This window comes from Cyprinus carpio, chromosome A1 (assembly GCF_018340385.1).
Source record: "Cyprinus carpio isolate SPL01 chromosome A1, ASM1834038v1, whole genome shotgun sequence".
NCBI classification, from domain to species: Eukaryota; Metazoa; Chordata; class Actinopteri; order Cypriniformes; family Cyprinidae; genus Cyprinus; species Cyprinus carpio.
In genome coordinates, this window is record NC_056572.1 from 2916161 (window position 1) to 2943188 (window position 27028).

The window sequence follows — 27028 nt, forward strand, 5'->3', positions numbered from 1 at the left end:
CAAATTTCAGGAGTTTAGAGATTGATTAAACATACTGAAAGTGTTTATTTCTTTAGAATTGTGAAAATGCTTACTATAGTTTGTAATTTTGACCGTTTGAACCTAAGCAAACCAATATGAGCACACTAATGTATTATCATCACCAGAGAAATATCGTCCTTTTACAGTCAGACATGAACAAATACTGAATCACACATGAATGAGGCACTCATCTCCGTCTCCTTCTTGTGTTACAAATATATAACTCCTGCGATGTTCAGCTCGGAAAACTACTACAGATTCAACTTTACTGCCATTTCTAGTTCACCTTGGACTTTGAAATCACTATAACCTCAATATTTTTCATATTTACACTTCCATCTAAGAGAAATCACCTTTCATTTGTAGATTGTGTAGTTAATCATTATCCTCTGGACATAAACACCATGCCATGTGCAGTAAGACAAATCATTATGTCATAAAAATATTGAAACATCACAGAAATGGAATTGGGTCTGAACTAAATGTCAAAGATAGTTAATGTTAATATCACATGATCACAGCAACAAGCATGATTTCATGCGGATTAATAAACAACCTTTCACGTTTCATAGAGGAAAAAATGTTAGAATCATATCAGAAACAAAATATTAGAAATAAAATCATCATATTAGAATGATTTCTGAAGATCATGTGACACTGAAGACTGGAGTAATGATGCTGAAAATTCAGCTTTGATTACAGGAATAAATTACAGTTTCACAGATATTCACATAGAAAACAGGTTTTAAATTAAAATAATATTTCACAATTTTTACTGTATTTTTTATCAAATAAATGCAGCCTTGATGAGCATAAGAGACTCAAAGAACTCTTGTTTAACAAAAAGTATCACTCTTATTTTTGTTAAAATTATAAACATTTTGCATACTCTGCAAGGTTAACGTATGACCACAGCTTTTTCAACTTTTCTAAACCATGTATATCATAAATTAGTTTTTAGTATAAAGCTTCTCTTATCTTTGCTTTCAATGGGACGATACCAAAGGTCTTCAGAGGCGCTGTTGAGAGATTAAGCCTGAGGTAATGATAGAATAAAGCATTATCAGAGATTATCACGTCGCTTTATCTTTCCATATAAAAATTTCCACACCACAGGCTTTGTACAATTATCGGTTTATATGTTCATTATTAGTAAATATCCCTCAGTGTGTCTCACTCAGTATTTGAATCATTGTAAGCAGAAAGAGTGAAAGCTGGTGAGTCATACAGAGAAGAAAAGCCATGCAACTAGGGTTAAAAAGCACAATTAGTCAAAAAGTCAAATTACATTTGATAAATGCATTGCTTAAACACACCACTCAACTAGAGAACAGACACACCCTACACAGTTTATACAACAAATAATTCAGATAAAAGCAGGACAATACAAGCGAGCGCTTGTTCTTATGGAACGACTTGAAGCCTCAATCAATGAAGAAGCGATTTATACTCTGTGAGCTTTACTCAGCCACATCAGCATGAAGATAATACTCCGATAAGAGACTCGCACAGGTATAAAAGTCAGACGCGGGGTAAAGTCAGGCCACCATCAGGATCACAGCAGTCTGTCATCATGACCTTCAACGGGACCTGGAAAGTCGACCGCAATGAGAACTACGAGAAGTTCATGGAGCAAATGGGTGAGTGGACATGAACGCTGCTGGTTTCCAGATCAGCCGCCGCAGGAATCTTCTCTTTCTGACCCTGTTGAGGGATTCAGAGGGTCATTGTTTATAAGGTGCACATGCATGTCTTCAACAGGCATCAACATGGTTAAGAGGAAACTAGCGTCTCATGACAACCTGAAGATCACTCTGGAACAGACCGGAGACAAGTTCCACGTGAAGGAAAACAGCACTTTCCGCTCGGTGGAAATTGACTTTACTCTCGGCGTCAACTTTGAATATTCTCAGGCCGACGGCACTGAGCTCACGGTAAACACAATCCGTTCAGATTTCAGTCTATTTCAATCTGTGATTCCACAAAGACCCTTTAACCATTGCACAAAAAGGTTCTTTATAGCAGAATAATTGTATAAAGCATTCTTCACACTCAATAGGCGTGCATATGGTTCTTTTAAGAAATTAGAGTTTCTTTGGGGAACCCAAAATGGTTCATTGCTTCAAAAAGCTCCTTTGGGATCCTTTTATTTTTAAGCATGTGCATTCTCAGAAAAAAAAGGTGCAAAAGCTGTCACTGGGGTGATACCCTTTCAAAAAGTACACCTTTGTTTTCTCTTAAAGGGTGCATATGTGTACTTTAAAGGTCCATATTTGTAAAAGTGCACCACTTCAAAAGGGACAAATATGTACCATTTAGATTTAGACTTTAGGTGTTAATATGTACCTTTAAGGGTAAATAAGGAACAAATATGTGCCTTTTGAGAAGATTCTGCCCTAGTGATTGCTTTTGGACCTTTTTTTCTGAGAGTGTACTGATCAGATCAACTGGACATATTGCTGCTCAGTTCAAAATGAGTCTGACCTTTGACCTTCTGATTGCAGGGATCCTGGGTCATGGAGGAAGACATGCTTAAGGGGACGTTCACACGCAAGGACAACGGAAAGTCACTTATAACAACCAGGAAGATCATCGGTGGAGAGCTTGTACAGGTGAGCTGCTGTTCAATCCTCAGATCTAACTTTGTAGTAAATGCTGTGAACTTGTGTTGCCTTATGCATTTTTTATTTTTATTTTTTCATTTTGCTTCCAGAGCTATACCTATGAAGGAGTCGAGGCCAAGAGGATTTTCAAGAAGGTTTAAAATAACATCAGCATTCCCAAAAACTCAAAATGACATCTCTACTGAATCTATTGTGTGTTGAACCGTGAATACTCAACCTGATAACAAGTGTTTTAACAACTGGCAGCCCTTAAGTTTACAAAGCATGTATGTATTGCACTGTGAGTTTTGATATTTATGGTAATAAAGCCATTTTTACATCCTTTTGCGAACCGTTTTATTTTTATGCAATAAAATTTTCAGAAGTGAGAAGCAGGTTGCATCAGTGATTGAACGCTTGAGGTTTATTAAACAAAGGATGAAAAATAACTGCATAGACATCTCCAAAAATATACAGCGGATATCATTTTACATTAGTCAATATTTAGCATGAAAATAAATCGCAGGAAGGCACTCCACACACAACCTCTAGGGATCATAAGACCATTTGCAATGAAATTAAAGTCGAGGACACAATCGCTATCTTTGTCTTTAAGACTAGGAAAACTGTTTCTTTTAAGTGTTTATATATTGTATTAGCTGTCACAATTCAGTAAAAGATAATCAACAGATTCAATGTTCAGCATAAAATGGTCATTCCTGTTCACAAGCAATTACTGATTCGAGTCTGACATAAGTGCATACTGCCCCCCTGTGGATGGATGGCTCTTAGAAGATACTTCAACATCATAATTACAGAAAGAGGGTAAGAAAGGACAAACCTCAGTCTCACATACAAATATACTGTAAATACAAGTATAAAAACTATAATTTTTTACGGCTCAGTGGGTCACCAGGACCTGATGAGAAAGAAGACTGATTATACACCATTGTTTTTACTTACATTTACATTTATGCATTTAGCAGACACTTTTATCCAAAGTGATTTACGGTGCATTCAGTTTAAATTATTATTATTATTATTATTTTAACATACACATACACATACATGGAGGATGTTTTTAAATGCTTAAAGTACCAGTCAAAAGTCTGAACACACCTATTAATTCTTTATTATTATTATTATTATTATTATTATCTCAAAGCACATTTTAACAAACTAGTCAACCTATGTCTAAATTCAGAACAGCACGCCAGTGTTATTTTAGTATTATTTATATACTATTATAGTTTTTATTAATATTAGGGATTGGCTTAGTTATCCTTTTTATTCGTTTTTTTTTATTTAGCTTTATTTATTAATTTTTTTTATTTCAGTTTTAGTAATTTTAGTAGTTCAACTTATTGGTAACACTTTACAATAAGCTTCATTAGTTTATATTAGTTAACTACTTTAGTTAACATGAACTAAGCATGAACAATACTTCTACAGCATTTATTACTCTCAGTTAATTTCAGCATTTACTAATGCATTATTAAAATCAAAAGTTGTGCTTGTTAACATTAGTTAATGCACTGTGCATTAATGAACTAACAACTAACATTAACAAAAATTAATAAATACTGCAATATATGTACTGTACATTGTTTGTTTGTCAGTGAGAACTGGACTGTTTTTACAGCTTTATACAAATGTACTAGCACTTTCTTATGTATAAATTAATATTAATCTAAACTAATTCATTTTCTAAATGTGTTTATTGCTAGTTTGTGTTATTTAATGCAATAACAGTAACACTTTATTTTAAGGTGTCCTTGTAACACGTTACATCTACTTACTATTATAATAACATTTAATTATGCATAATTACATGCAAGTAACCCTAAACCAAATCCTAACCATATAGTAAGTACATGTAGTTAATTAATATTACTCAGCACTTAAAATGTATAACTACACTATAACAAGGACACCTTAAAATAAAGTGTAACCGCAATAACTAATAAATGTTATTAGTTGTTACAAAAATGTGCAATATTACTTAAAAATTGTGCTTTTTATACTCGTGGATTTGGACCAACAGAAAAAACAATATCTGAAGGTTTAGTGAGAACTTACCATAACTTTCACAAATATCCATTTTCATCCAGCCCTGTAGCAGTGGGCTTACTGTTGCTATTGCCTTGAAAAGATCATTTAGTTTAGTTCAGCTACTAACTACAGTTCACAAGTTATTAAATACATACACTACTGTATTCAAAAGTTTGAGATCAGTCAGATAAGTGACAGTAAAGACATCTCTAATGTTACAAAATGAACATTTCAAATAAATGCTGTTCTTTTGAACTTTCTGAATCAAAGAATCACAAAAAATAAAAAATAAAAAATAAATAAAATGTATTTCAGTTTCCACTAAAATATTATTGTGCAGCACAACTGATAATAATCAGAAATGTTTCTTGAGCAGCATATCATCATATTAGAATGATTTCTGAAGATCATGTGACACTGAAGACTGGAGTAATGATGCTGAAAATACAGCTGCGCATCACAGAAATAAATTACAGTTTAACAGATATTCAAATAGAACACAGCTATTTTAAATTTTAATAATATTTCAGAATATTGTTGTTTTTACTGTATTTTGGATCAAATAAATGCAGCCTTGGTGAGCAGAAGAGACCTCATTCAAAACCTTTTTTTCACAATATTACTGTATTTTTGATCAAATCCAATTTGAAGAGACTTTTCTTACTGACCCAAACTTTTGAACACGATAGCCTCTCTCTGACTGAATGAGGAGATCAGCGGAGCTTTAACACACCAGAGTCAGGCTTGTTTTTGGTTTGGTTCTCTACGCGGCTGCAGTGTCCCGTGTCTGTCCCGTCCTTCACAGCTCCTCTGGGCTCAGGCAAGGAGAGGACCAGCGGCCTCTGGTGGTGATGCTTAGTCTGTAGGTGTCTGTCATACAATTATCCACTGAGAAATAAGTCATCAGTGCTACTCCTGATGCTGAAGTCGACGGTTTATCACAATCACAAGGTCTTTCTTCAGGCTCCCCTCTCTCCTGGTCTGATGAGCTCGGGCAGGTGCCGTTGATTTCCATTCGCCTGGATGCTCCGGAGGCCGTCTGTGAGTGCTCCTGTAAGACTCTGGGATGGAAGGGTGTTGTCTTTATCTCGATGGGTTGCTGTGCATGTTTGGAGTGAGTTTGCATGAATGGAGCTGTGGCTGGCTCCTTCCTCGGCTGCGGAGGGTAACTGCGGTTAGGACCCGGGGACTTGTGCGGAGCGACTTCACTGTTGTTGGAACGATACGCACTGTCCTCCTGCTCTGAAAGAGGGTTTGTGAGTTCATCAGAACTGTTCCACTCTGAACTGCTTATCTTATCCAGGCAGTGCAGGAAAGGGCTTTCTGGGCTGTGGTGCCAAACTTTCTGTTGCTCTGCTGAAAGTTGGTCTTTCTCTGCATCGCTCCCTTTCCTCGCTCCACAGGATGAGTATCTCAGCTTCCTTCTGTGAAGCATGAACACATATGTGACCCTGGAGCACAAAACCAGTCATAAGGGTCAGTTTTTTGAAACTGAGATTTATGCATCATCTGAAGACTGTATAAATAAGCTTTTTATTGATGCATGGGACAATATTTGGCCGAGATATAACTATTTAAAAAAAATTGGAATCTGAGGGTGCCAAAAAAAATCTAAATATTGAGAAAATCGCTTGCATATTACTAATCAAAAATTAAGTTTTAATATATTTACAGTAGGACGTTTAAAATATCTTCATGGAACATGATCTTTACTTAATATCCTAATGATTTTTGGCATAAAAGAAAAATCTATAATTTTGACCCGTACAATGTATTTTTGGCTATTGCTACAAAAGACGGGTTTTGTGCTCCAGGGTCACATATTTCGATGTCACCACATCTTCATCTCCACTCATCCAATTTCTCCAACTGTACCTTAAGTTGTAAACCGAATTTATTTTAAATACTTATTTTAAATATTTTAAATACTTTTTTCTTCAATAAGATATTAGGCCAGTTATATCAGCTTGACTTTTTTATTTTGTACCCCTCAAAAACTAATTTTAATTCATTAACATTAAACAGTGTATTGAGGTAGAATTGCATTTTTAATGCATTTATGAATAAATTAATAGATAGGACAAAAATGAGCATCATACAATTGACCTAAATGCATTACTGTCAATGCACAAGAAGGTAATCGACCAGAGATATTGTTTATATGATCCAGTACAGTATATTATTCCTTTATATTACTCATGGCAAAACAATGCCACATGCATTTGTAAAGACAAAGCCTGTGAACACCTTGAACTTGGGCTGCATTTCATGAGATGTTGTGAGTTCTTTCCCTGAATTTTAACAAAAGGCTTACCTGAAGGAACAAAATGTGCAATCACTTATTTTTTTGAAACATAAAACAGACAATCAAGCCTCAAAGGTGAATTTTTGCATCTCTGACGAGGGTGTGTAGCGACGGAGGAAGAGAGCTGCCAAAATCAGTCTGGCTGGACGCAGTGGGCACAGACACACTCACTAGGACACATCCTACTCACTTATTTATAGACAGACTATTCATCTCTTTCCTGCCAACCTGCTGAGCTCCATGTGAGGAGAAAGCCACAGGATACGACACGCTCTACGTCTAAGCTTATGGAATACATTTTACAATTAATGATGTTTTTAGCGTTTTTTACTTTCACAGTGCTCCTGTAAGTCTTTACCAAATGTGTGCTGTCCTACTGCCTTCTGGTGCTTTTCCCTTCACTACGAAGGGGCTTTAAAATTCCATGACTTCTGGGAAACAGACATGGATCGGAAATTCATGCAGATTTGAAGGACAGGGATATCAAGAACACAAGTCAGATCGACTGCAGTGCAATTTAAGCTTCATAAAGCATTCCTTTTTCTCTCTCATCTGTGTGTTCTGACGTAATACATCAGTCTTTAGTGAAGCAAAGTGTTTTAAATTTTAAGCTGCTTCTGTCTCTTCTTGCAGAACAGGAGGAGAGAGGGATTTTCTCATGCAGTCTTTGGCATGCTACCATGGAGTTAGTGAGAATTATAGTTGCGTAAAATCACAAAGTTTACAAAAACATGACAAAACTGTAGATGAGTCAGTCTTTTGGAATGACTCCAAACGCCTGTCTCTCTTTGGGCTTTGATGGAGCTTGGTTTCATATTTAGCTGAAACTAAAAGATTATTTTGAGCGCATGCTATACAAAGGGATTACGATTGTGACCTGAAATGCTCATTCTGTGAAAGGGATATGCATTTCAATTAAAGACAATATGTCTACAGAATGAGCATTTTTTTTACGTAAGGTGTTATCAAGTTTTTTTCGTCCAATAATTTTGTGCAAAAAATGGAATTTTGTGTCACGTAATTTATTCAGTCCATGGAATTAGTTACTAATTACTAAATTACAAAGCACATAAAATAAAATTTAGCTTTTTGGGCTTTTCTCCACTTTTTACATGTACATATACTAAAAATATTATACTTTGGACCAACTTTTAAAACAACAACAACAACAAAAGGTTTGTTACTTTGTTAAAACTTTGTAACAAAAATTTGTTACAGCCAAATTTATTAGTTTTTCTCAAATTATATTTACCATTTGGTCAAACATTATATTTGGATTTAATATTAAGCAACCATTTCCCATAACAAAAGCATTCATACAAAGTAAAAATAAAATATATTTATAAAGACCATATACTTAAATAATATATGTTCTTTAGACATGAGCCAAAATGTTACTTGAATGAATAGTTTAACCAAAAATGAAAATCTATCCTCTACAGTGAATGGGTGCCGTCAGAACGAAAGTTATTTTAATTTAAAATTTTAATTTATTAATTATTAGCTTTTCATTAACCTCACGAACCCTCTACAGTTCATTCCTTCACTTAATGTAATGTTTAATGCACTTCATGATGTTAATAATAACAAATGAAATATATTTTCTTATTCTTAGTAATGTTTATATCAGAATGGTACAAGATTATCCTATTCAAATAAATATGATAAATTAGTTAGATTAAACATAGTCTGATTATATTACCTAAAATGTGTAATGTAACTGATTACATTACTAATTACAATTGTCATGTAATTTGGAATAAGTAACAGATTACAATATGTAAGTAATCTAACATCACTGCTGTTAAACAGTACTGTCTAAAAGTCTTTGTTAAATATATAAACATTATTTTCAAAGCCAAACTTTATTAAGTAACATTGTCTCCAAAACCAACGTTTGAAGCCAGTTTAAAGTTAGCAGCTTTGCTGAAATCATATCTGTGTTGTGCTCAGCAGAAGTGTTTCCAGCTCAGTCTAAAGTACAGAGCTCAGCAGAGACGACAGGAACAAGCCGGCGCAGATCCCACATTAAACATCCTTCCAAAAGCACCAGACGAACAAATCCACAGTCTACAAAAGACTGAGCATCTACCAAAGATACACACGAAGGTCCAGCAGAGGAGGGACGCTTTCCAGGACAAACTGCTGCACAACTGCACTAGTTACCCATGTACAACACTGCATCAAATCAATGAAGCTTACAGGAAAAAAGAAAAGAAATACAAGCACTACTTACAGATATTCATGGGAAAATAAGAATGCTTTCCCATTCCAATATGACAGCCTGGGGAGAATATCCAATTAGCACATCAGGCAGAGGAAAGCAAGAATGGATGGAAAATTCAGTCGAGGGGACAAGAGAGTAACAGTGCAATGCACAGGCCAGATACGGAGAGAGAGAGAGAGAGAGAGAGAGCACACGTCGGTGATAAACCCTGTCTCCAATTTAGTTCAGAAAACCATCCAGAAATCAACTCATCTATCCGGCAAATGTTTGCCACAAAACTGGGATTTGTGCTGAAAGTCAAGGTTACAAACAGAATATAGTAATGGATGAAAGCGCAACTTACATACCTCTCAGAGCCTATTGGAAGTTGGTCTATACCTAATTTCCATACAAAAGTCCATTCACAATATATATATATATATATATATATATATATATATATATATATAAATGTAAAAAATAAATTAACAGATTAAAGGGGTCCTCTTATGCCCTTTTCTGAAGTCTTGATTTGGTTTTTGGGGTGTGCTACAACATGTTTTCATGCTTAATTATTGTTTTTTTTACTTATTTTACATTATTGCAGCAGCTGTCTCGAACGCTTTATTTAGTTCCTGTTTCGATGAAGCCCCTCCTTCTGAAACACAAACTGTGCTCTGATTGGTTAGCTGGTCCAGTGCGCTGTGATTGATGTGTTCTGGAAATGACACGCCCCTTACCATAACCATGTGTTTCATCTGTGAATATTAACGATGGCGTCAGTTTTGCCCGATTCAGACTCTGAGAGCGTTTACGAACAAGAGGATCGTGCAGAACGTCTGCAAACACACGAATAAAGGGCTTTTGCATCTTATCGCCACGAGGACAACACGCTCTTCTTCTTCTTCTTCTTAGTTTTCTGTAGCGCAGCTCAACCAGACCACACCCGTGGGTGGAGATTATTTAAATGGATTACATTGTGACTTCACAATACGCAGAAGAAGCGTGATGTAGTTTTCTTAGTTCTTGAAAAGTGTTTTCTGTTCAAGAGAATATCTGCCTTTGGAGTGGACTTGCAGATCGTTATTATGCTCAAACAGCAACATTACACACCAACTAAAGCTGAAATAGTGAAAAAGCATAACAGGACTCACTTAAAAATGAAAAAAGATTACTCCCAAGTCACACAGCCAAAAACACTATGAACATTCATAAAAATTATAAGGTATGTTTTCAAGTATTAGCAGAATAAAAAAAACAATTAAATGTGAATAACTTAAACCAGTGGACAACATTGTGGTTCATCTCCTGTTCATACACTGTTATACATGTTATATTTCTCATTGAGGGGGGTGTTATAATGGGACCACAAGAGGAGCGGCTGGAAGTGACCCCGGATACATTTAAATGCAACATCTTTCCACTTGGAGCCAATCTAGATACAAGATATTAGACACAGAAATATGTCAGTGAACACAGAGTTCAAAAATCTGAGAGCATATGAAGATATTGCTTCAGCAAAGTTTTTAGCATCTGCAACCATAGTCCAGTGCAAACTAGGTTAAATCTGAGCCTAATTTAAAATTCCTTGCTAATGCTAAACATAGATTAAATTATTATTCACGCATTAATGACATCCGGCTTTACTGGTCAGGAAATCCAAAAAGTAATCTTAAAGAGATGAGTGCTCTCTGGTGCTATTCCAGAAGGTGGCGAATAGAGATATGTCATCTATGACGTCCAAATGATGTCCAGAGATTATTGTAAAATAGCAATAGAATGACTCCATCCTCTATGGGAAGGTGCCACTCTTAAAGGGATAGTTCACCCAAAAATGAAATTTACCCCATGATTTACTCACCCTCAAGCCAGGTGTATATGACTTTATATATGATTTTTTTTTTCTTCCAGACGAATCCAATCAGAGTTATATTAAAAATATCCTGCTCTTCCAAGCTTTGTAATGGCAGCGAATGGGTGTTTTTTTGTCTTGTTTGCTCCTCTCCGTTTAGATTCTGGCAGGATCGCTGTTTTAATCGCAGGTATAGCGATACGTTCATCACGTGAAGCAATGATGTCTGAGGCGGGGGACCAAACCTGTGGGGTTGTGTTTACTGGAACAGGAACCTTGAATATGTTTTCAGGTTTCTTAGGTGTTGCCTTGAGACGCCTCTGACTGGTGAAAAACTTTTTGTCCTTGATTATGTCCACCCATGAAGGGCTTAGCAGTTCTGTTGGAGACAAGGGATCCTTGGTGTGCTGATTGCTGTAACATCTGTTGCTGAAATGGTTGTCTTACATAGATATCTTGTGGGGCTTGTGTATTTTTTTCCTGCAGAGGAGGCTTAACAGTTTCACCTTCAGGTTCAACAGTTGCATTCTTTGACATGCGTTTTTGTCTAATTTCCTCTTGTTCTGCTGTCAGTGTCATGTTAAAGCACACTGATAGAACCAGCATTTAAGTGATCAGAGCGATGCTTGCATGCTTGATAACACTTTCTGTTTCTCCACGATGGAAATAGAAAGGTGCAGAGGGGCTGTCTGACCTTGTCTCAATAAGCTCCTAATTGTAGTTTTTAAGTTAAGGTATGTGAATATGATCATGCAGAATAAGGCATTACTTTATAAGTAGTAATAAACAGCTAATATGCTAGTAATATGCATACTAATAAACAACTAGTTAATAGTGAGAATTGGTCTGAATATATATTTACATTTAGTCATTTAGCAGCTGCTTTTATCCAAAGCGACTTAGAAATGAGGACAATAGAAGCAATCAAAACTAACAAAAGAGTGATGATGTGTAAGTGCTGTGACAAGTCCTGGTTAATCTAACGCAGTAGACATAGCAAGGTTTGGTTTTTATATATAATAAATTAGTAGATAGAATAGAAAAAGAATAGGGAACACTAGTGTGAGAGGGTCATTTTTTTTTATTATTATTATTATTATTTTTTTTTTTTTTATTGAATAGAAAAAGAATAGAGAATGCTAGCATTAGAGGGTCATTTTTATAATAAATAAAAAGAAAACAAGATAAAATAGAAAAAAAATAGAGAATGGTAGTGTTAGATGCATCATTGATAATAATCAGAATATTTTTAATTAGTAGTAAATAATGTTTTTAGAATGATTTCTGAAGATCATGTGACACTGAAGACTGGAGTAATGATGCTGAAAATACAGCTGCACATCACAGAAATAAATTACAGTTTAACAGAGATTCACATAGAAAACAGCTGTTTTAGATTGTAATAATATTTCAGATTTTTTTTAACTTTTTTTTTTTTTTGATCAAATAAATGCAGCCTTGGTGAGCAGAAGAGACTTCTTTCAAAAACGTTTAAAAAAAAACGTTAATGTAGATATGATGGAATTACTGTATAATCCCCAAAGGCAATGCAAGAGTGGCTCTATTCAAGTTCATGTTAGTTCAGACTTCTGAGGCAAAGTCCATCCAAAAATACGCTCTCAGCATCGCTCAGTGATTCTGACACCAGTCTCACGTGTCAAGGTTATGCTTTTGAAACTTTTTTTCTTTTGTCCACTGAATCTTTCTAAAACTGAGCTGAATTTAAAGAAGAAATTGTGTCTGACAGAAATGTTAAACATTTGCTTAAATCAAGGCAGATGGCATTTATTATTTTATTATAACACTTACAATAAACAATAATAACCCGTTTTAAAAATACATCTTACAAATGACCACTATAATTCCTCTGAGACAAGAGTTACATTGTTCAAATATCGATAAAGTCACACATAAAATTACTTTGGAATTCACTTTCACTGACAGAGAGAGAGAGAGAGAGAGAGAGAGAGAGAGAGAGAGAGAGAGAGCGAGAGAGAGAGAGCGAGAGAGCAAGAGAGAGAGAGAGAGAGAGAGAGAGAGAGAGAGAGCATGGTTAATTCATGGTTAACTCATCTTTTCATTTATTAAGATGGATTTTATTTATTTGTTATCTATGTGTTTTTTTCTTTTTCTATATTGATTCTTTTTATTTATTTATTTATACATATGTTAATGCTTTGGCAACATCGTGTTACACAGTCATGCTAATAAAGCTTAATTGAATTTAATTAAAATTGAGAAAGAAAGAGGCATTAGAGAGGCATCTCTTCTCTTTTTGTTGATATCAAAACTTTATCAAGGCCTAAGTCATTTAGTTATATATCAATATAATTACTAATTAGCATTCATTAATTTTCATTAATGACCTGTTGTTAAATCTGTTGCCCAAGCATACTGTACATCCTAATCTAGAGTTAAGGAAAGACACTGAGGATTTAATCAATCAAAGAAATCATGCATTTAGAGAACAGAAAATAGCACCAAAATGATATTTGGGGGTTGAGGAAAGAAGCAAAACTTCATCATCTTTGTTCATTATTAGAGCAGCTTTAGAGGAAAAACATTGTGCGTGTCTGTGCATCATTTTTCTGATATATAAGTAACATTTTTAGGTCGATCAAAATGACCGAAATGGTAAAATACAAACTAGATTCTTTCTTCCGGCAGCTTTTGAAATCTTGATAGACTCCTTTTTCTTTTTTTACACGTATGCAATTTTTATTTTCCCTTTTTTAGAAAAAAAAAATTGTTGGATGTAGAACAGTGTTGAATTAATATATTATGAATTAAAAGATCACTTTTGCATCATATATGATACAAAAAAAAAAGATGTTACTTTATCACAAGTTTTTGATGTGCGTATTTGACTTGAGTAACATGGTTCTAGCTTGACCTCGAGAAATAATCCTAGTCTACCATAAATTATTTATATATTGCATTTAATATGAAAAAGCTTAGGGTTAAAGGAGCTTTGAATCTCTACCCAAGTAAACCGAGAGTGATTAGGGTTAAAACGTGTGATACAGCGAGTATGAAACAGCTGGTTAGTGCTAAAAATGAGCCGGGACGCAACCACAGAAGAACATTAGAATACAATAACACTGATGATGTGTTGCTGTTTCACCACTTTAACACAACACTAACGTCTATCAAGGTTCTACATTCAGCAGTCAGTTCACAAAAGACAGTCTGGACAGCCCCGGACAGCAGGGCAGGAAAGCTGGCGCTATCCGGTGAGAATGGTCCAAGTGCTGACTAACATCTAAACAGCATTGTCAAAAATCTTAAGAGACTGCATTATATCCTCATCCTGCAAAACAAAAGCACCAGCAGCTGTGTTATCATGCATATCCTCTTTAGGCAATAAAGGTTTCGATAAAGATACAGTAAGCCTTACTTTTTGGCTTTTGTCAGTGGTTTATTAATTATTTAATAGTCCATCCTGGTTTATGTCCATTTTCTTAGGAGAGAAAAAAAAGTGATTAAAATGCATTTTTTGCGTTCTAATGTACAATGAGGCAATGCATATAAAAACTGATTTTGATAGCGATTTTAATGAATATGTCTGCTGCATAACCAGCCTGATCTTATAACAAATGTGCATAATTAACTATTTAATTGTTGCTACTGTGTCTCACTACAGTTTCCAGGAGAAATGTCCACTGGGTGGCGCCAAAATGTATATTTTCAAAATAATGTTCTTTTTTTCTTTTTTTTTTTTTTTTTTTTTTAAGTCTAATCCTTAATTAATTAAAATTGAATCCAAAATTACAAATGTAATGTAGCCTATTTAAGGAAGTCATAATGCAGTTTGTGTGTTTCCTGCCATTGGAAGCCATGTCTTTGATTGAAAGTAGAGCTAAATTACAGTTTATATTAGATGATTAACAAAATCGTAGAACTGACATGAAAGTAAAAATCTTTTATAATGCTGCTGTTTTCAAGATAAACTGTTCTGAGACTGTACAAGAGGTTTGCATGACAAACAGTGTGATATTTAAGGTGCTATTAAAAAATGAAAATTCTAATCAAACCGTTTCGGTTACCAGTTTTTTCCAGTTTAGAACATTTCTCAGAATATCTTCTGTCATGCTCCACGGAAGAAAGAAAGTCATACAGGTTTGAAATGACATGAGGGTTAGTAATTGACAGAAAGTTCATTTTTTGGGGTGAACTATGTTCAAAAAGGATTAAAAATCTTAGTGTTTCTAGCGCCACCCTGTGGACATTTTCACCTGGAAACTGCATAATATTATGCAAAACGGCAGGTTTTACATATTTCTCCATTATAATAAATAGTGCATAAAAGCATTACTTGGAAAAACATTCTGACGTGTTGCCTCACTGCCTCCTCTTTCAGTCGAGGATGGATAGATTTCCCCATCAAATCATAAATAGACTTCAATACATCCAACATCTCCTGAAACAAAAAGAGCATATACAGTATTTGCATTCAATACTTTACATCAAAACTCAAAATGTAGTTCAGTCAAAGACATCATCTTGTAGATCAAAATGCTTTCAGACCTCTTTAGTGATCTGTCCATCGTTGTTGATGTCGTATAGATTGAAAGCCCAGTTCAGCTTCTCTTCAGTAGTGCCTCTCAACAAAACAGAAAGATCACAGACTAACTCCTGCAAAAAAATAAAATCAAAGACTTCATACTTCCATCGACACTGAACAGATAAAGAACTGACATGATAAAGTGCCTGTACATTCCTAATCAATTGTTCAATCAAAAAAAAAAAGTAATAAATAATGAAATTGGATGCAAACTATCCAAACACTGTGTGACTTTTTTCAAATTTTATCCAAAAACAATTAAGTTAAAAATCCTTACCTCAAAACTAAGAGAGCCGTAAAAAATCCTTACCTCAATTATATGAGAGCTAAGAGAGCCGCGAATAAAAAAAAAAAAAAAAAAAAAAAATATAATATCACTGCATGTAAAAAGTGATGTTTCTGTGATGTGTAAATATCTAAACATTTAATAATAAAGAAATATTATGATGGCAGCCAGTTTTATTATGCATTTAAGTTGTCTTTTATTAAATTGTCCCATAACAAAATCAGGATTTTGATTAAAAAAATGTTCCCAAGGGATTAAAAAGTTAAACTGGTTTCATCATATTATAATATAACCTGTTAAAAAAAAGTCCTGATATCATGTGAAAAATACCTCAAGGAGGAGACACTGACTGCAGTGTGCACTAAAGGTTATCTGGTCTTCCAACTGTTTTGTTTTAATGTGATTTAAATGCATTAATTTACTAATATCCTTATGGTCACACATAAGATACTTTTTTGGTTTCCTATAATGAACTTTTATCAAAAGCGGCATCATATAGTGTGGATAAACATCTATAAAACACACTGAAGTAGACCGACCTCCCAGTGGGAAGAACAAGGCATAGATGTTTTTAAAAGTGTCCTCATTCACAACTCCACTCGGACAATCCTAGCAAAAACAGGAGTAGACAAGACAGCAATATTTAAGAGACGGTCTGGACAGCATGATTTTTAATGTCTGCACCCATCTGGGGTTTAACGGAGCGCTCACGTTCTTGAATCCTCTGTAGAGTAACTGCAGCTCTTGTCTGGAGAAGTGGGTCTGCGACTGCAGCTGCTCCAGATTTTCCGGGTGATAGCGCACCGTGGTGCTCTCTTGTTCTTCGTCCTCATTATCTACAACACAGCACACACAGCCGCCATCATTTGTATGAGCAAAACAGCTTCTGTAGAGAGGAATCAGTGTTTTTTCATGCACCCTTTTGCTTGCGAACTGTCCAAGAGCTTTATCTTTAATTAAGAATCCCGGCACTGCAGGTCCGGTGACACTAATTACACAAACGCTTGGCTTTTTGATGAATAATGAAAAGAGAGTGACATGTATTGATGGCTTTGTCAAGGCCATGCTTCCTTTTACACGCCTTTGAGAAAATGCATTAGCGACGAAACTGATTTTGTGTCATGTTTAACTGTTTTGATAATTTAAAGCGGTTTATAAAATACTATTTAGCAGCTATTATGTATGTGGGTGCAATATTTATTGCATAAACAGCTTAAAGGGTCTGCTGGCCTGTTTCTGTGAATTTTATGAAATATTCACTACTGTGCCTTAGCAGGTCAGGTAACTAAAGACACAGAGCGGTGTCTCCTTTAGGACATGAATAATACCTCTGTCCCAGATTCTCATGAAGAACGTTCTGGTGCATAGGTCCTACAGAAGCACAGCGCTTCACGAGATACAGTCCCTGTGCTTAAAAATGTTCTACTTCTAGCCTAATTTCTTAACATCCTTGAACTATACCATACCTGAGGAAATACAGAACACTATGATAATCACATGATCTCCTTTAAAACATTCAGTCCTGCTTGAACATTTTATTTGTTTGTTTAAATTAATGTTTTTATACCCTACAGTACAAAAGCTACCATATTTACCCCTACATGATACTAGTACATTAAAGGTACATAATAACACTTAAGAATAACTTATTCACTATTAACTATGGCTTTCCCCTCAATAAACTCCTAAGGTGCTTATCAATAGTTATAGTAGAATAAGGCATTAATATGTGCTTAATTACTACTATTAAATGGCTAATATTCTAGAAAGTATGGATGCTAATAAGAAACTAGTTAAGAGACCTGAAAATAAAGTGTTACAGGTACATTTTAGTATTTTTCAAGTACATATTAGTACCTTTTGAAAAGGTACCGCCAGAGTATGCGTATTAGTAAATTATGAGTTTTTGACAAATAATCTTAAAAGTTTATGGGTTTCTTTGTGTGTGTGTGTGTGTGTGTGTGTGTGTGTGTGTGTGTGTGCATCGCCTGAGTTTATTCTTTTAAATTAGCATTTTTATCAGGCTCCTATGAAAATAACTTTGGACACTAAAAATAAGTAATTTCAATAACTGACTAATAACCTTTTCATTGCCATTTATGGTAAATTACTGTATAAAAGCCTGATAAAAAAAGCTAATTTAAACGAAGAAAAACAATGTCAGAAAAATCTTAGAATCTTAGACTTAGACAGAGGTTTATTTAAAAAAAAAAAAAAAAAAAAAAAAAAATATATATATATATATATATATATATATATATATATATTAAAAAATGGTGTATGTGAAATCACTGGCCTTAAATTGAATTTACACGGCAGAATACAGTATTTCACTCTATTTTTTAGGACTGAGAATACAGTTGTGAGAAAGCTAAAGTTAATGATTGCACAAACAAGTCAAAACAACATTATTAACAAAAAAATAAAAATAAATCTTCGGCTCAGATGAAAGAATATATTGAAAAGAATGGTGGGTGATTGAAGAAAGCTATAAAAAGGAGCTATTTTAGTAATCCTTTTATAAAAAATGACCCATTTTGCTGCATTTTCATTAGCAAACCATATCTGTTCATTTCAGCAGGGCTTAGTTTAGTGTAATTTCTCTCATTTTTCTACTTATTGCCACAGTGTGCCATGAGAAATGAGTGGCAACATGCAGTATCACTTCAATAAATGTCTTCCGTGGCCTGTTTCTGAAGCAGAAAGAGGAAAAGGTTGAATGGTTTGTAGCTATTTTTGTCAGATGCTTTTAAGGCAAAGCAGGTGCTATATAAATACAGACGGGGCAGTGAATCCCCAGCAGGAAAACAATCAGATGAATTAAATGAATCAGATACTAAATGTAATCAGCATGCATGAATGTTCAAGTATAGCAGAGAAAACAGGAGCACAAAACCTTCTCAAATGCAGAGAAAAATGAAGCCAAAAATCCAGTAGAAATGTGTCAGACAAAATTACCTGAAAAAGATACCAGTGTCTGCAATACTTAATTTATGGCATTATTAAGGGATCATCAGTGTCTTATGGTCGGCTATGGAATGATGGAGTGTGTAATTATATTTAGTCCCACAAGGATATGAAGCATAGCCAAGGGAAAGATGAAATTAATTAGAACTCTCATCCACAAAGTTAAATCCATTAATGATTAGCACTGTAACTTCAATAATAACTCATACAGGGTGTGGTAAGAGATTATTTATATTATTATTATTATTATTATTATTATCACACCTAAATAATAGACAGTGATGACTGAATACAAACACAATCTAATTTACTCACTACATTGTGTCAATAAATAATGCAATTTTATGGAAAAACAGTGTGTTAAAACCTTAGCTTATAGCCTACAACCTAGATATTGACATTATTGTGTAAAATGTGTAATTACACCCTTGAAGAATCAAAGAAGAAAAAGAGGTGTATTTATAATCACAAGACTGTCTGGAAGGAGTTAAAACACCCGTTGACCTTTCTATTAGCTTAGAAGTAATATCATATGTATTAATTTTATTAATTAAAAACTTTCTGTGAAGTTTCTCAATGCCCAATAGTAAAATAATAATTTTTAAAGAGATACTTTCACAGCCAGTTTGAGTTGAACTAAAAACAATGTCCTTTGCTGCTATAGTGATGCCCTTTTTTAATCTGTCTAACATCATTCGTGATCAGTTTTTAATAAATTTTTGTCCCCTAATCTATCAATATTGGTATTAGATCTGTGCCTGCTTTTTTTCTAACCATTTTTAGATGATCTATTGTCATTTAAGTGCATAATATGATTTTTATAATGTCTGTTGTCATGGTTTTTAAAATAGAAAAATGAATTGTCATGTGCAAAAATGACATTTATTATGCATGTAAAACCAAGGAGGAGTGTATATATATATATATATATATATATATCTATATGCTATATATATATATATATATATATATATATATATATATATATATATATATATATATATATATATATACCTTGTAATATGAATCCTATCTTTCTTTCATTTATTTATTTTTATTTATTTATTTATTTATTTTATTTTTTTTTTTCTGAAAATTTAAAATGGTAAAACAATTGGATTGGCTAAATGTAATTACTGAATGAATCTACAACATATTTTTATTTATTTCTCAAACATTAGTGGCTGGCATTGTCCAGATCATGTGTGTGATCCCCAGTGAATCCTGATGATGTACTCTATGCCTTCAGTGCAGTGTTGCTTTGGATAAACGAATCAACCAAATGCATAAATGTGAATTTAGTTGTAGCTTTGCTGCAGGTCAGAACAGCCCTTGGTCTTTTTGACTGGTGTGTAGACTTATGGCAAAAAACACCATTAGTGGAAACTAACTCTTTTGTCTTTTACTAATTGTTGGTTCCTTTTTTAACCTTTACTTTAAAAAATAAATAAAAAAAATTGGTTGCTAAATTTTTGCTATATTTTTAGTTGCATTTTTGGTCATATAACAGATAATTTGTTAATGTACATTAGTTTAAAAGTCATTCAAGTCAATCATATATTTTCACACACAGCAGTCATGAACTAATGATCTGTAATTAACCTACTAATTACATTGAATGTGTCTATTGTGTCGCAGTCCTCCTCTACATGAGTTTGTGTGAAACACACAGTGAGCCTTTGACTGAGAAATCCTCAGATTCAGAACTGGCTCATGCTGCCCCTCGGGTTTTAACACAATCACTGCTTGCACGATGTTTATGGTCCTCCAGTTATTTAATGTAACAGTTTAGAAACAAAAGCTGAGCGCGATAAAAGATGTAATAAACTTCAGCACAACAAAGCGACAGTCAGACGATGAAATAAGTCTCTTAAGTCATCTTTTTGGTCTCATCCAGAGCCAGATCTCAGATCCAGAAGGACTTTACCTGAGCTCAGAGTTCCTGTGATTAATCGAGTGATGTGCTGAGTGAACTTGATCAGCTGCCGCTTGCATCGTCGCCGTCGGCTGCTCATTTTCATTGACAGAGAAGGAAGGAGATCAAAAGCGAGTTCTCTGGTTTATTATTCCAGTGTTCTGTCGGCTTGAGTTGCGCTAGTTTCAGTTTCTGGTCAGGTGTATGGATGAAGAGAAAGGTGTGAACGCGCGGAAGCTTTACAAACACCTGAGAGCGAATCTCTCTCTCTCTCTCTCTCTCTCTCTCTCTCTCTCTCTCTCACACACACACACACACACACACCTCTTTAAAATGGTTTTCCGAGTTCTCTCACTTAGGTTTGAACTGTGAAACTCCATACAGAGCTCTTACAGCCTCCCTCAGGTCTTTATTTAAAGCTCTTAGTATCCCTCGGGTGTATTTGACCTCGTTTTTAATTATTTCTTCTTATTATAACAGATGACCTTTGGTGTCATACAGATCATTTAGTGAGTATGCAATATATATATATATATATATATATATATATATATATATATATATAAAGTTTTTTTTAATGTATGTTTATACATAATAAAACAATATTAATAATAATATGGCAATACACTTCCTAGATAGAACCTGTACATCTGCAAGATGTCTATTAAAGATTTGGAAAGCATCTGCTGTGTACAAACATCTGATAGACTTCTTTAAGATTTTACATGCATTTTAAATAATTAACCTCTTAAAGACATCTTCTAAACGCCTATTTGACATCTGATAGGAAACATCCTGTAGATGTATAGCAGATGAGCAAAAAAAAATACCTCTAACAGATGTTAATGTAGACTTCAAATAGACGTCTCTGTGATGTACATGTATAATCAGGGTTAGTTACAATGAAAATCATTCTATCTCTCACACGGTATAGATCTAGTAGCATCGCTGTTGAAGAGTAGTTAGCTAATGAAGTGGATTTTTTTTATGTATTGTAGAGTTAACTAAAATTATCATGTGCATTGTTACATTTGAAGCGGATGTCATAATAAATGTGAGTAAGCCAGGAAGATTTTAGAAACAGCGGTTCATTCATAAATTCATTCCACTCTGTGGAAATACAAACCGGAAGACAGAAGACAACAAACTCTGCGCTGAAAGGGGCGGAGCTACATAAAGTCTATAAGTGCCTCTTTACTGATGACAATATAAAGCAGCCATTATATATTAGTAAGTGGGTCCCACATGAATTGATTGTCACATTTAGGGATACAGTTATACAATGAAGGCAACACATGGCAAGGGTGTAACATATGGAAGGCAGACGGGGCCAAAAGACTTTAAACGAAAGGTGTGAGATTTAACTGAAACACTTAACTCTAATTTGCCTTATTTTTAGTGAAACTGTATCATGAACGTATTTGCAACATGAAAGAAATTACAAAAATGACTGCAAGTGATATGAGGTCTGATGCAATGGCGCCCTCTGGTGGTGTGAGGTACTTCAGATAACACATTGAGAGTCTTTATACTTTATGGGAATATAAAAATTAATTTATGGATGTTTTTTCAATGTCTAGGCATTTTCAAGGAGCACTGCAGATTAGTTTGACTTAAAAAATGTATAGGCCTATTTTGTCATTTTAAATAGTCCTACGTTTTTAGGGTTTTAAAGTGGTCTTAAAGGTTAGATTAAATTGAGAACAGAGAAAATGCTTTAAAATTAATAATAAAAGTAATTTATTATTGTGATAAATTCATCCTTATAAGTCTAGAACACTGAATGCGGTAAACATGCATTAACAGAATGAATGTAACCATTACATTTCATGCATTTCTGAGAACATACAGAGTTTATTACAGAATCAGCGTGTAGAAGCACAGCATGAGAAAGGAAGCCGTCAGATTCAGGAAACTGGGACTCAGGAAACTTGACGATGATTCTTTAGATTCTTCAGACAAGCTTTAGACAGAAAGAGAAAATTCAGATCAGTAGGTTTGTTTTAGATGTGCTCAGTTTATCACAAATTAGCATTGCATACAATCAAACAAATCTTTACTGCTCTCTCTCGATCTCTTACCTGGCAAGACTGCTGCAGTCAGAAGAACTGTAAAAGTAAGAATGCACCAAGGTGATCTTTGTATACTCATCATTACTATTAGTAACATCCGTGATATCCTTAACTGTGAAAACTTCAGTGGGTGATATTAGTTCATCTATTTCCTCTGAACTACACCCATACTCATCAAGACTGATCACAGAACAAGACGTGATGTTGAAAACAGTCCCAGTGTTTCCAGCTTCAGTTGCAGCAGTAAATTCCAGTTTTGCTGGTAAAAAACTCACAAAACGAACTTTCTGCCCAGTTGTGGTCTTATATTCCTCCTTTGTGCCAGAATACACTGTACGACATTTCTTTTGGCCTGTGAGTTGCATGGCATCTGTCAGCAGGAAGAAAAGAGATTTGAAAGGAAACTCGTCTCGGTAAGTCGAACTGCTCCTGCCATGGTTCTGAACCAATTCCTTGAATTTTTCATGAAATTCAGTAGTAGCATCAACATAACTCTTCAGCGCAGTCATGTGCTCCGGTGTACTCCCTGGAATGGCCCTTCTACATGCTGCATTACTTTGCCACATAGTTTTAAAATCAGTATTGTTGTTAAGCTCAGTCTGCAGCAGACCTCCACTTTTTGTGACCATCTGCAGCATCTCTTTCCGACAGTTGTAGAATGAGTAATCAGCAGCTTCAGGAAACAAGCCCATGTCTATCGATTCTTCTTCAGTTATCTGCACCACAGTCTGAAAACACAATTTAGAAATACAGCAGAAAATTCGGAGACAAAAAATAAGTCAAAGATTCACAATTTTGATGAGTTCCTTAAGTTAAAAAGTTCAAAGTAGTGATGATAAAAGTGAGAACTTACAGTGAAGAGCAGCAGGAGAAATGCATGGAACCTCAAACTTCCCATTGTTTTAGTTGGCGTATGAGCACAGGTCTGGACAAAGACAATAACATGGACAGCAGGCTAAAAAAAAAAATTCTGTATGCAAGTTAATGTAGCAAACGTTAGCATAATGTGCAATGTTTACGATATAGTAAACCCGGCCAGGGTGCATTTACGTAACTTGGCCTATTGGTTAACATTATATTCTAAACACCAGAATCAATGTGCACGTCTCATCGCTCTTTTCAGATATCGTTGATTGGGCTTTTTTTTTTTTTTGAGATTTAGTTTAATGTGCCAATGGAGGGACTGTTCTTGTTATTAGCTATGGCTTGGCCATTGTGTATACATGTGTATATCAGCAAAATATTATTTTAAACATTAAATAATTAGACATTTCTCCCTTTAAACATAGTTTCAAAATGCCACACCTGCTTATGCTACCCAGCTTATTGAATACATTATGCAAAAATTGTCAAGTTAAATCTATGATGCACATGCAGTTGACCATATATTTGAAATGTCCTTACAATTTGCAGTTAAAGTTATTTTTGAATAGGTATGCATGGTTTTATTCAGGGGTTATAGTTATAAATATAAGTAAAACTCTTGATATTTAGTAACAGCAGCAAGTCATTATAACCTTTTAAATGTAGAATTCACAGCAGCGCTCCTGTATTGAATTGAAGTTTACTTTACAGATGTACATTATATAGTGGCCAGTGTATAAGTGTGCAATTCTTGTAATAAATATTTGTGCTCATTTTTGTTTGTAATCTTTCATGTAGTCCCACAGGATTCAGACATTGAGTCACAAAGCACCATGGAGCAAACTGATGGGAGTGTATGTCATACTGAAGGAGGGAGCACTGCCTGACGATGACCCACAGGACACTGGTGTCCTAACTGAGGGTGTGGAAGTAGCATTGCGCAGGCTTGTGCTCTGTTATTTGGGCTGATGTACTGTTTGAACATGAGCTACTCACCAGAGCTCAAATGCACTTTTGAAGTCATGCAGAAGATCTTTCTAGATCTAAATGGACAGAGGTTGTCATCCAAGGCACAGCTCTTAAAAAAACAAGCTTTCGGAGTAAATAAGCTTGAAAAAGACAGAAAAGTTAAACAAAATACACTTGGAGTTCCTTATGTATAAGGACAATATTTTTTGCCACAGTTCCTTCAAAACATGCTACTGGAGCAATTGAGCTTGAACAGGACTGGTGTACTTCAGGAAGATGCACATTTGTAGTTAGACAGAAACTGTTATTCATGGCACAGTTCCTTTAAACAGGGTGCTGGAGCAAGTAAATAGAAGCAGTTGTTATACACTTACAAATATTTTATAGGAGTGATTTTCTTATTTTCAGATGTAATGCAACATGGCTACACTGGTAATTTAGAATTATCAAAATTTTCATGTGATATCATCACAGCAAGCTGCTGCAAGGTTTTTTTTTTTATAGTATTGCATATCTTTATTATTATTATTTTACAGCTCAAATCGTTATACTCACAATTGTTTGTTTTATCTTATGTTCATTCATGTTTATGTTAGAATGTTGTTGTCAGGCCAAGGTTTACTTTTCCCCGGGTGCCGCAGCATAAATGGCTGCCCACTGCTCCGGGTGTGTGTTCATAGTGTGTTCACTGCTGAGTGTGTGTGTGTGTGTGTGTGTGTTCACTGCTGTGTGTGTGCACTGTGGATGGGTTAAATGCAGAGCATGAATTCTGAGTATGGGTCACCATACTTGGCTGTATGTCACCTCACTTTGTCACTTTGTCACTTTACAAATTCCCGAAAAGGGTGGTGTTAAAATGGCTTAATTTTTAAGAAGTTTAAATACAGAAAGGGCGTTAAAGTCCTACAAGCATTATTTGGGGGTCTGTTTTCTCAAGAGCCTAGATTTTGTTGGCTAAATGTTTCTTATACTTTGTGTTTCAAACACTCAAATGGATAGGAGACTTAAAGTGAAGAAAGTGGTTTAAACTTTATCAGGTGCTTGTTAAAGCCTAATGAAAAAAAAATGTTTGCATGTTTTTTATTTTATTTTTATTTTTTAACTGAATTTTTGCTAATGTCTTGCTTCTTGGTTCTGTCATCTAAAACAAATCTAATTGAAACAACAAGATGGATATTCATTTAACTACCAAAACAATACATGAACAAGACATTAACTAGTTGATGTACCAAGGCAGAATTTTGTTGAATTGAAGAGCTTTACTGACACTGAGTGAATAAGAATAAATTTGATTAGACTAACACAATACACACATTTTGATTTAATTAGTTGCAAAGAAGTTACATTTACATATCTCAATCATGTTTAATATACATGTTTAATGAATATTGTGTTCATATAACATATTCAAAGCAGTTTAAGTTTACTTAATTTGATTAGATGCAGAATGGGTGCTACGATTAAATCATGTTCATTCCACAAATAATTTTTTTTGAGTGTATATATAATCATTTTCAGCACAAACGGAGCACAAGCACAAAGCCATAAAGAAAACTGCATGAAGCACTACAAAACACCTGTTGTTCATGATGCATTTAATTTTGTTAGAAACATTCACCTAAAACAAGTGTCTGAAAACTATAACTGAAAAAGGCAGCACTCACCGTCTCAAGATGTCTGGTATTTTTAGGGTTAGTTAAGCGAAATGGTCAGAACTGCAGGGTGTTCACACACTGACAAAAACAAAATGACAGGAAAGCTTATCACTGCAGTCACACCATCTGCGTTTCAGTGAAGCGCGGTCACGCTATCTGCGCGTCAAGTTCTCTGCGCGTGTACTCGGCGGTGTGTGGTAGATTAAGGTGTGCGCGTGTTCAAGGCGCTACAGTCTTCTTCTTTTAGTAAATCCTCCTTCGGTTGTCATATTTATTCATATTCGTATTTATATTCATATTCACGGCCTTCTATTTCGGTTTTCACCGTTTATTTTACTATAATTATGTTTTTATTTTATTTATTTGTTATTTTTGGTTCAAAGCTGTATACTTTTTCATTTTTTCATGTGGAATGCTGCTAAATTAATGCATAATTTGGATTATGTGTTGTACAAATGTTTTCTTTTCTTCTTACAGTTAACATTATTCTATATCAATTGGATCCATGGGTTGTTGTTGTTTTAAGAATGACGGAATTCATTCATGTTTTAAGTATTATAAGTGCATATGTTATCATTCAGTCTGTACCTGCTATTGTATGTTGTATCCTGCTTATGTGGAGAAAATCTAAATAAAGTGGGGGGGGGGTTATTAAAAAGGACAAAACCAAACCGTTTTCATGTCATTTCACTGTTTC

At 34.6% G+C, this 27028-nt stretch overlaps 2 protein-coding genes and 2 long non-coding RNA genes across 9 annotated transcripts; 1 reads left to right on the forward strand and 3 right to left on the reverse strand.

Moving 5' to 3' along the window:
* Positions 1–1525: 1525 nt before the first annotated feature.
* LOC109050032 (fatty acid-binding protein, intestinal) lies at positions 1526–2967 on the forward strand. Its single transcript, XM_019067700.2, has 4 exons — positions 1526–1661; positions 1783–1955; positions 2526–2633; positions 2735–2967. The coding sequence occupies exons 1-4, from the start codon at positions 1595–1597 to the stop codon at positions 2783–2785; spliced, it is 399 nt and encodes a 132-aa protein (XP_018923245.1). The 5' UTR covers positions 1526–1594; the 3' UTR covers positions 2786–2967.
* LOC122146694 lies at positions 1595–9584 on the reverse strand. Of its 3 annotated transcripts, none has more exons than XR_006161211.1 (4): positions 9218–9584; positions 5345–6127; positions 4704–4767; positions 1595–1725 (listed from the first exon to the last, which is right to left on the reverse strand). It is a non-coding gene; the product is annotated as an uncharacterized LOC122146694 (long non-coding RNA). The 3 variants fall into 3 exon arrangements; XR_006161209.1 differs by having other exon boundaries at positions 5410–6127; positions 9218–9583; XR_006161210.1 differs by having other exon boundaries at positions 5410–6100; positions 9218–9582.
* A 4876-nt stretch (positions 9585–14460) lies between these two features.
* On the reverse strand, positions 14461–15900 carry LOC109050031. Its single transcript, XR_006161218.1, has 4 exons — positions 15881–15900; positions 15567–15674; positions 15355–15459; positions 14461–14499 (listed from the first exon to the last, which is right to left on the reverse strand). It is a non-coding gene; the product is annotated as an uncharacterized LOC109050031 (long non-coding RNA).
* Positions 15901–22487: 6587 nt separating this feature from the next.
* On the reverse strand, positions 22488–26449 carry LOC122146654. Of its 4 annotated transcripts, none has more exons than XM_042766924.1 (4): positions 26341–26449; positions 23697–23768; positions 22853–23571; positions 22488–22734 (listed from the first exon to the last, which is right to left on the reverse strand). In XM_042766924.1, exons 2-4 carry the CDS (start codon positions 23739–23741, stop codon positions 22629–22631), a joined length of 870 nt encoding a protein of 289 aa, XP_042622858.1. In that variant the 5' UTR covers positions 23742–23768; positions 26341–26449; the 3' UTR covers positions 22488–22628. The 4 variants fall into 4 exon arrangements, with proteins under 4 accessions (XP_042622858.1, XP_042622866.1, XP_042622878.1 ...); XM_042766932.1 differs by having other exon boundaries at positions 23697–23798; positions 26341–26415; XM_042766944.1 differs by lacking the exon at positions 26341–26449 and adding an exon at positions 24704–24722.
* Between the last annotated feature and the right edge of the window lie 579 nt (positions 26450–27028).

Bases quoted from the DNA above. Each gene is read 5' to 3' on its own strand.
- LOC109050032 (XM_019067700.2), top strand. From the start codon at position 1,595: ATGACCTTCAACGGGACCTGGAAAGTCGACCGCAATGAGAACTACGAG. The intron at 1,662-1,782 runs GTGAGTGGACAT...TGTCTTCAACAG, and splicing joins GAAGTTCATGGAGCAAATGG to GCATCAACATGGTTAAGAGG. The intron at 1,956-2,525 runs GTAAACACAATC...TTCTGATTGCAG, and splicing joins CCGACGGCACTGAGCTCACG to GGATCCTGGGTCATGGAGGA.
- LOC122146654 (XM_042766924.1), bottom strand. From the start codon at position 23,741: ATGGGAAGTTTGAGGTTCCATGCATTTCTCCTGCTGCTCTTCACT. The intron at 23,572-23,696 runs GTAAGTTCTCAC...TTGTGTTTTCAG, and splicing joins TTCTCCTGCTGCTCTTCACT to ACTGTGGTGCAGATAACTGA. The intron at 22,735-22,852 runs GTAAGAGATCGA...TTCTGTCTAAAG, and splicing joins GACTGCAGCAGTCTTGCCAG to CTTGTCTGAAGAATCTAAAG.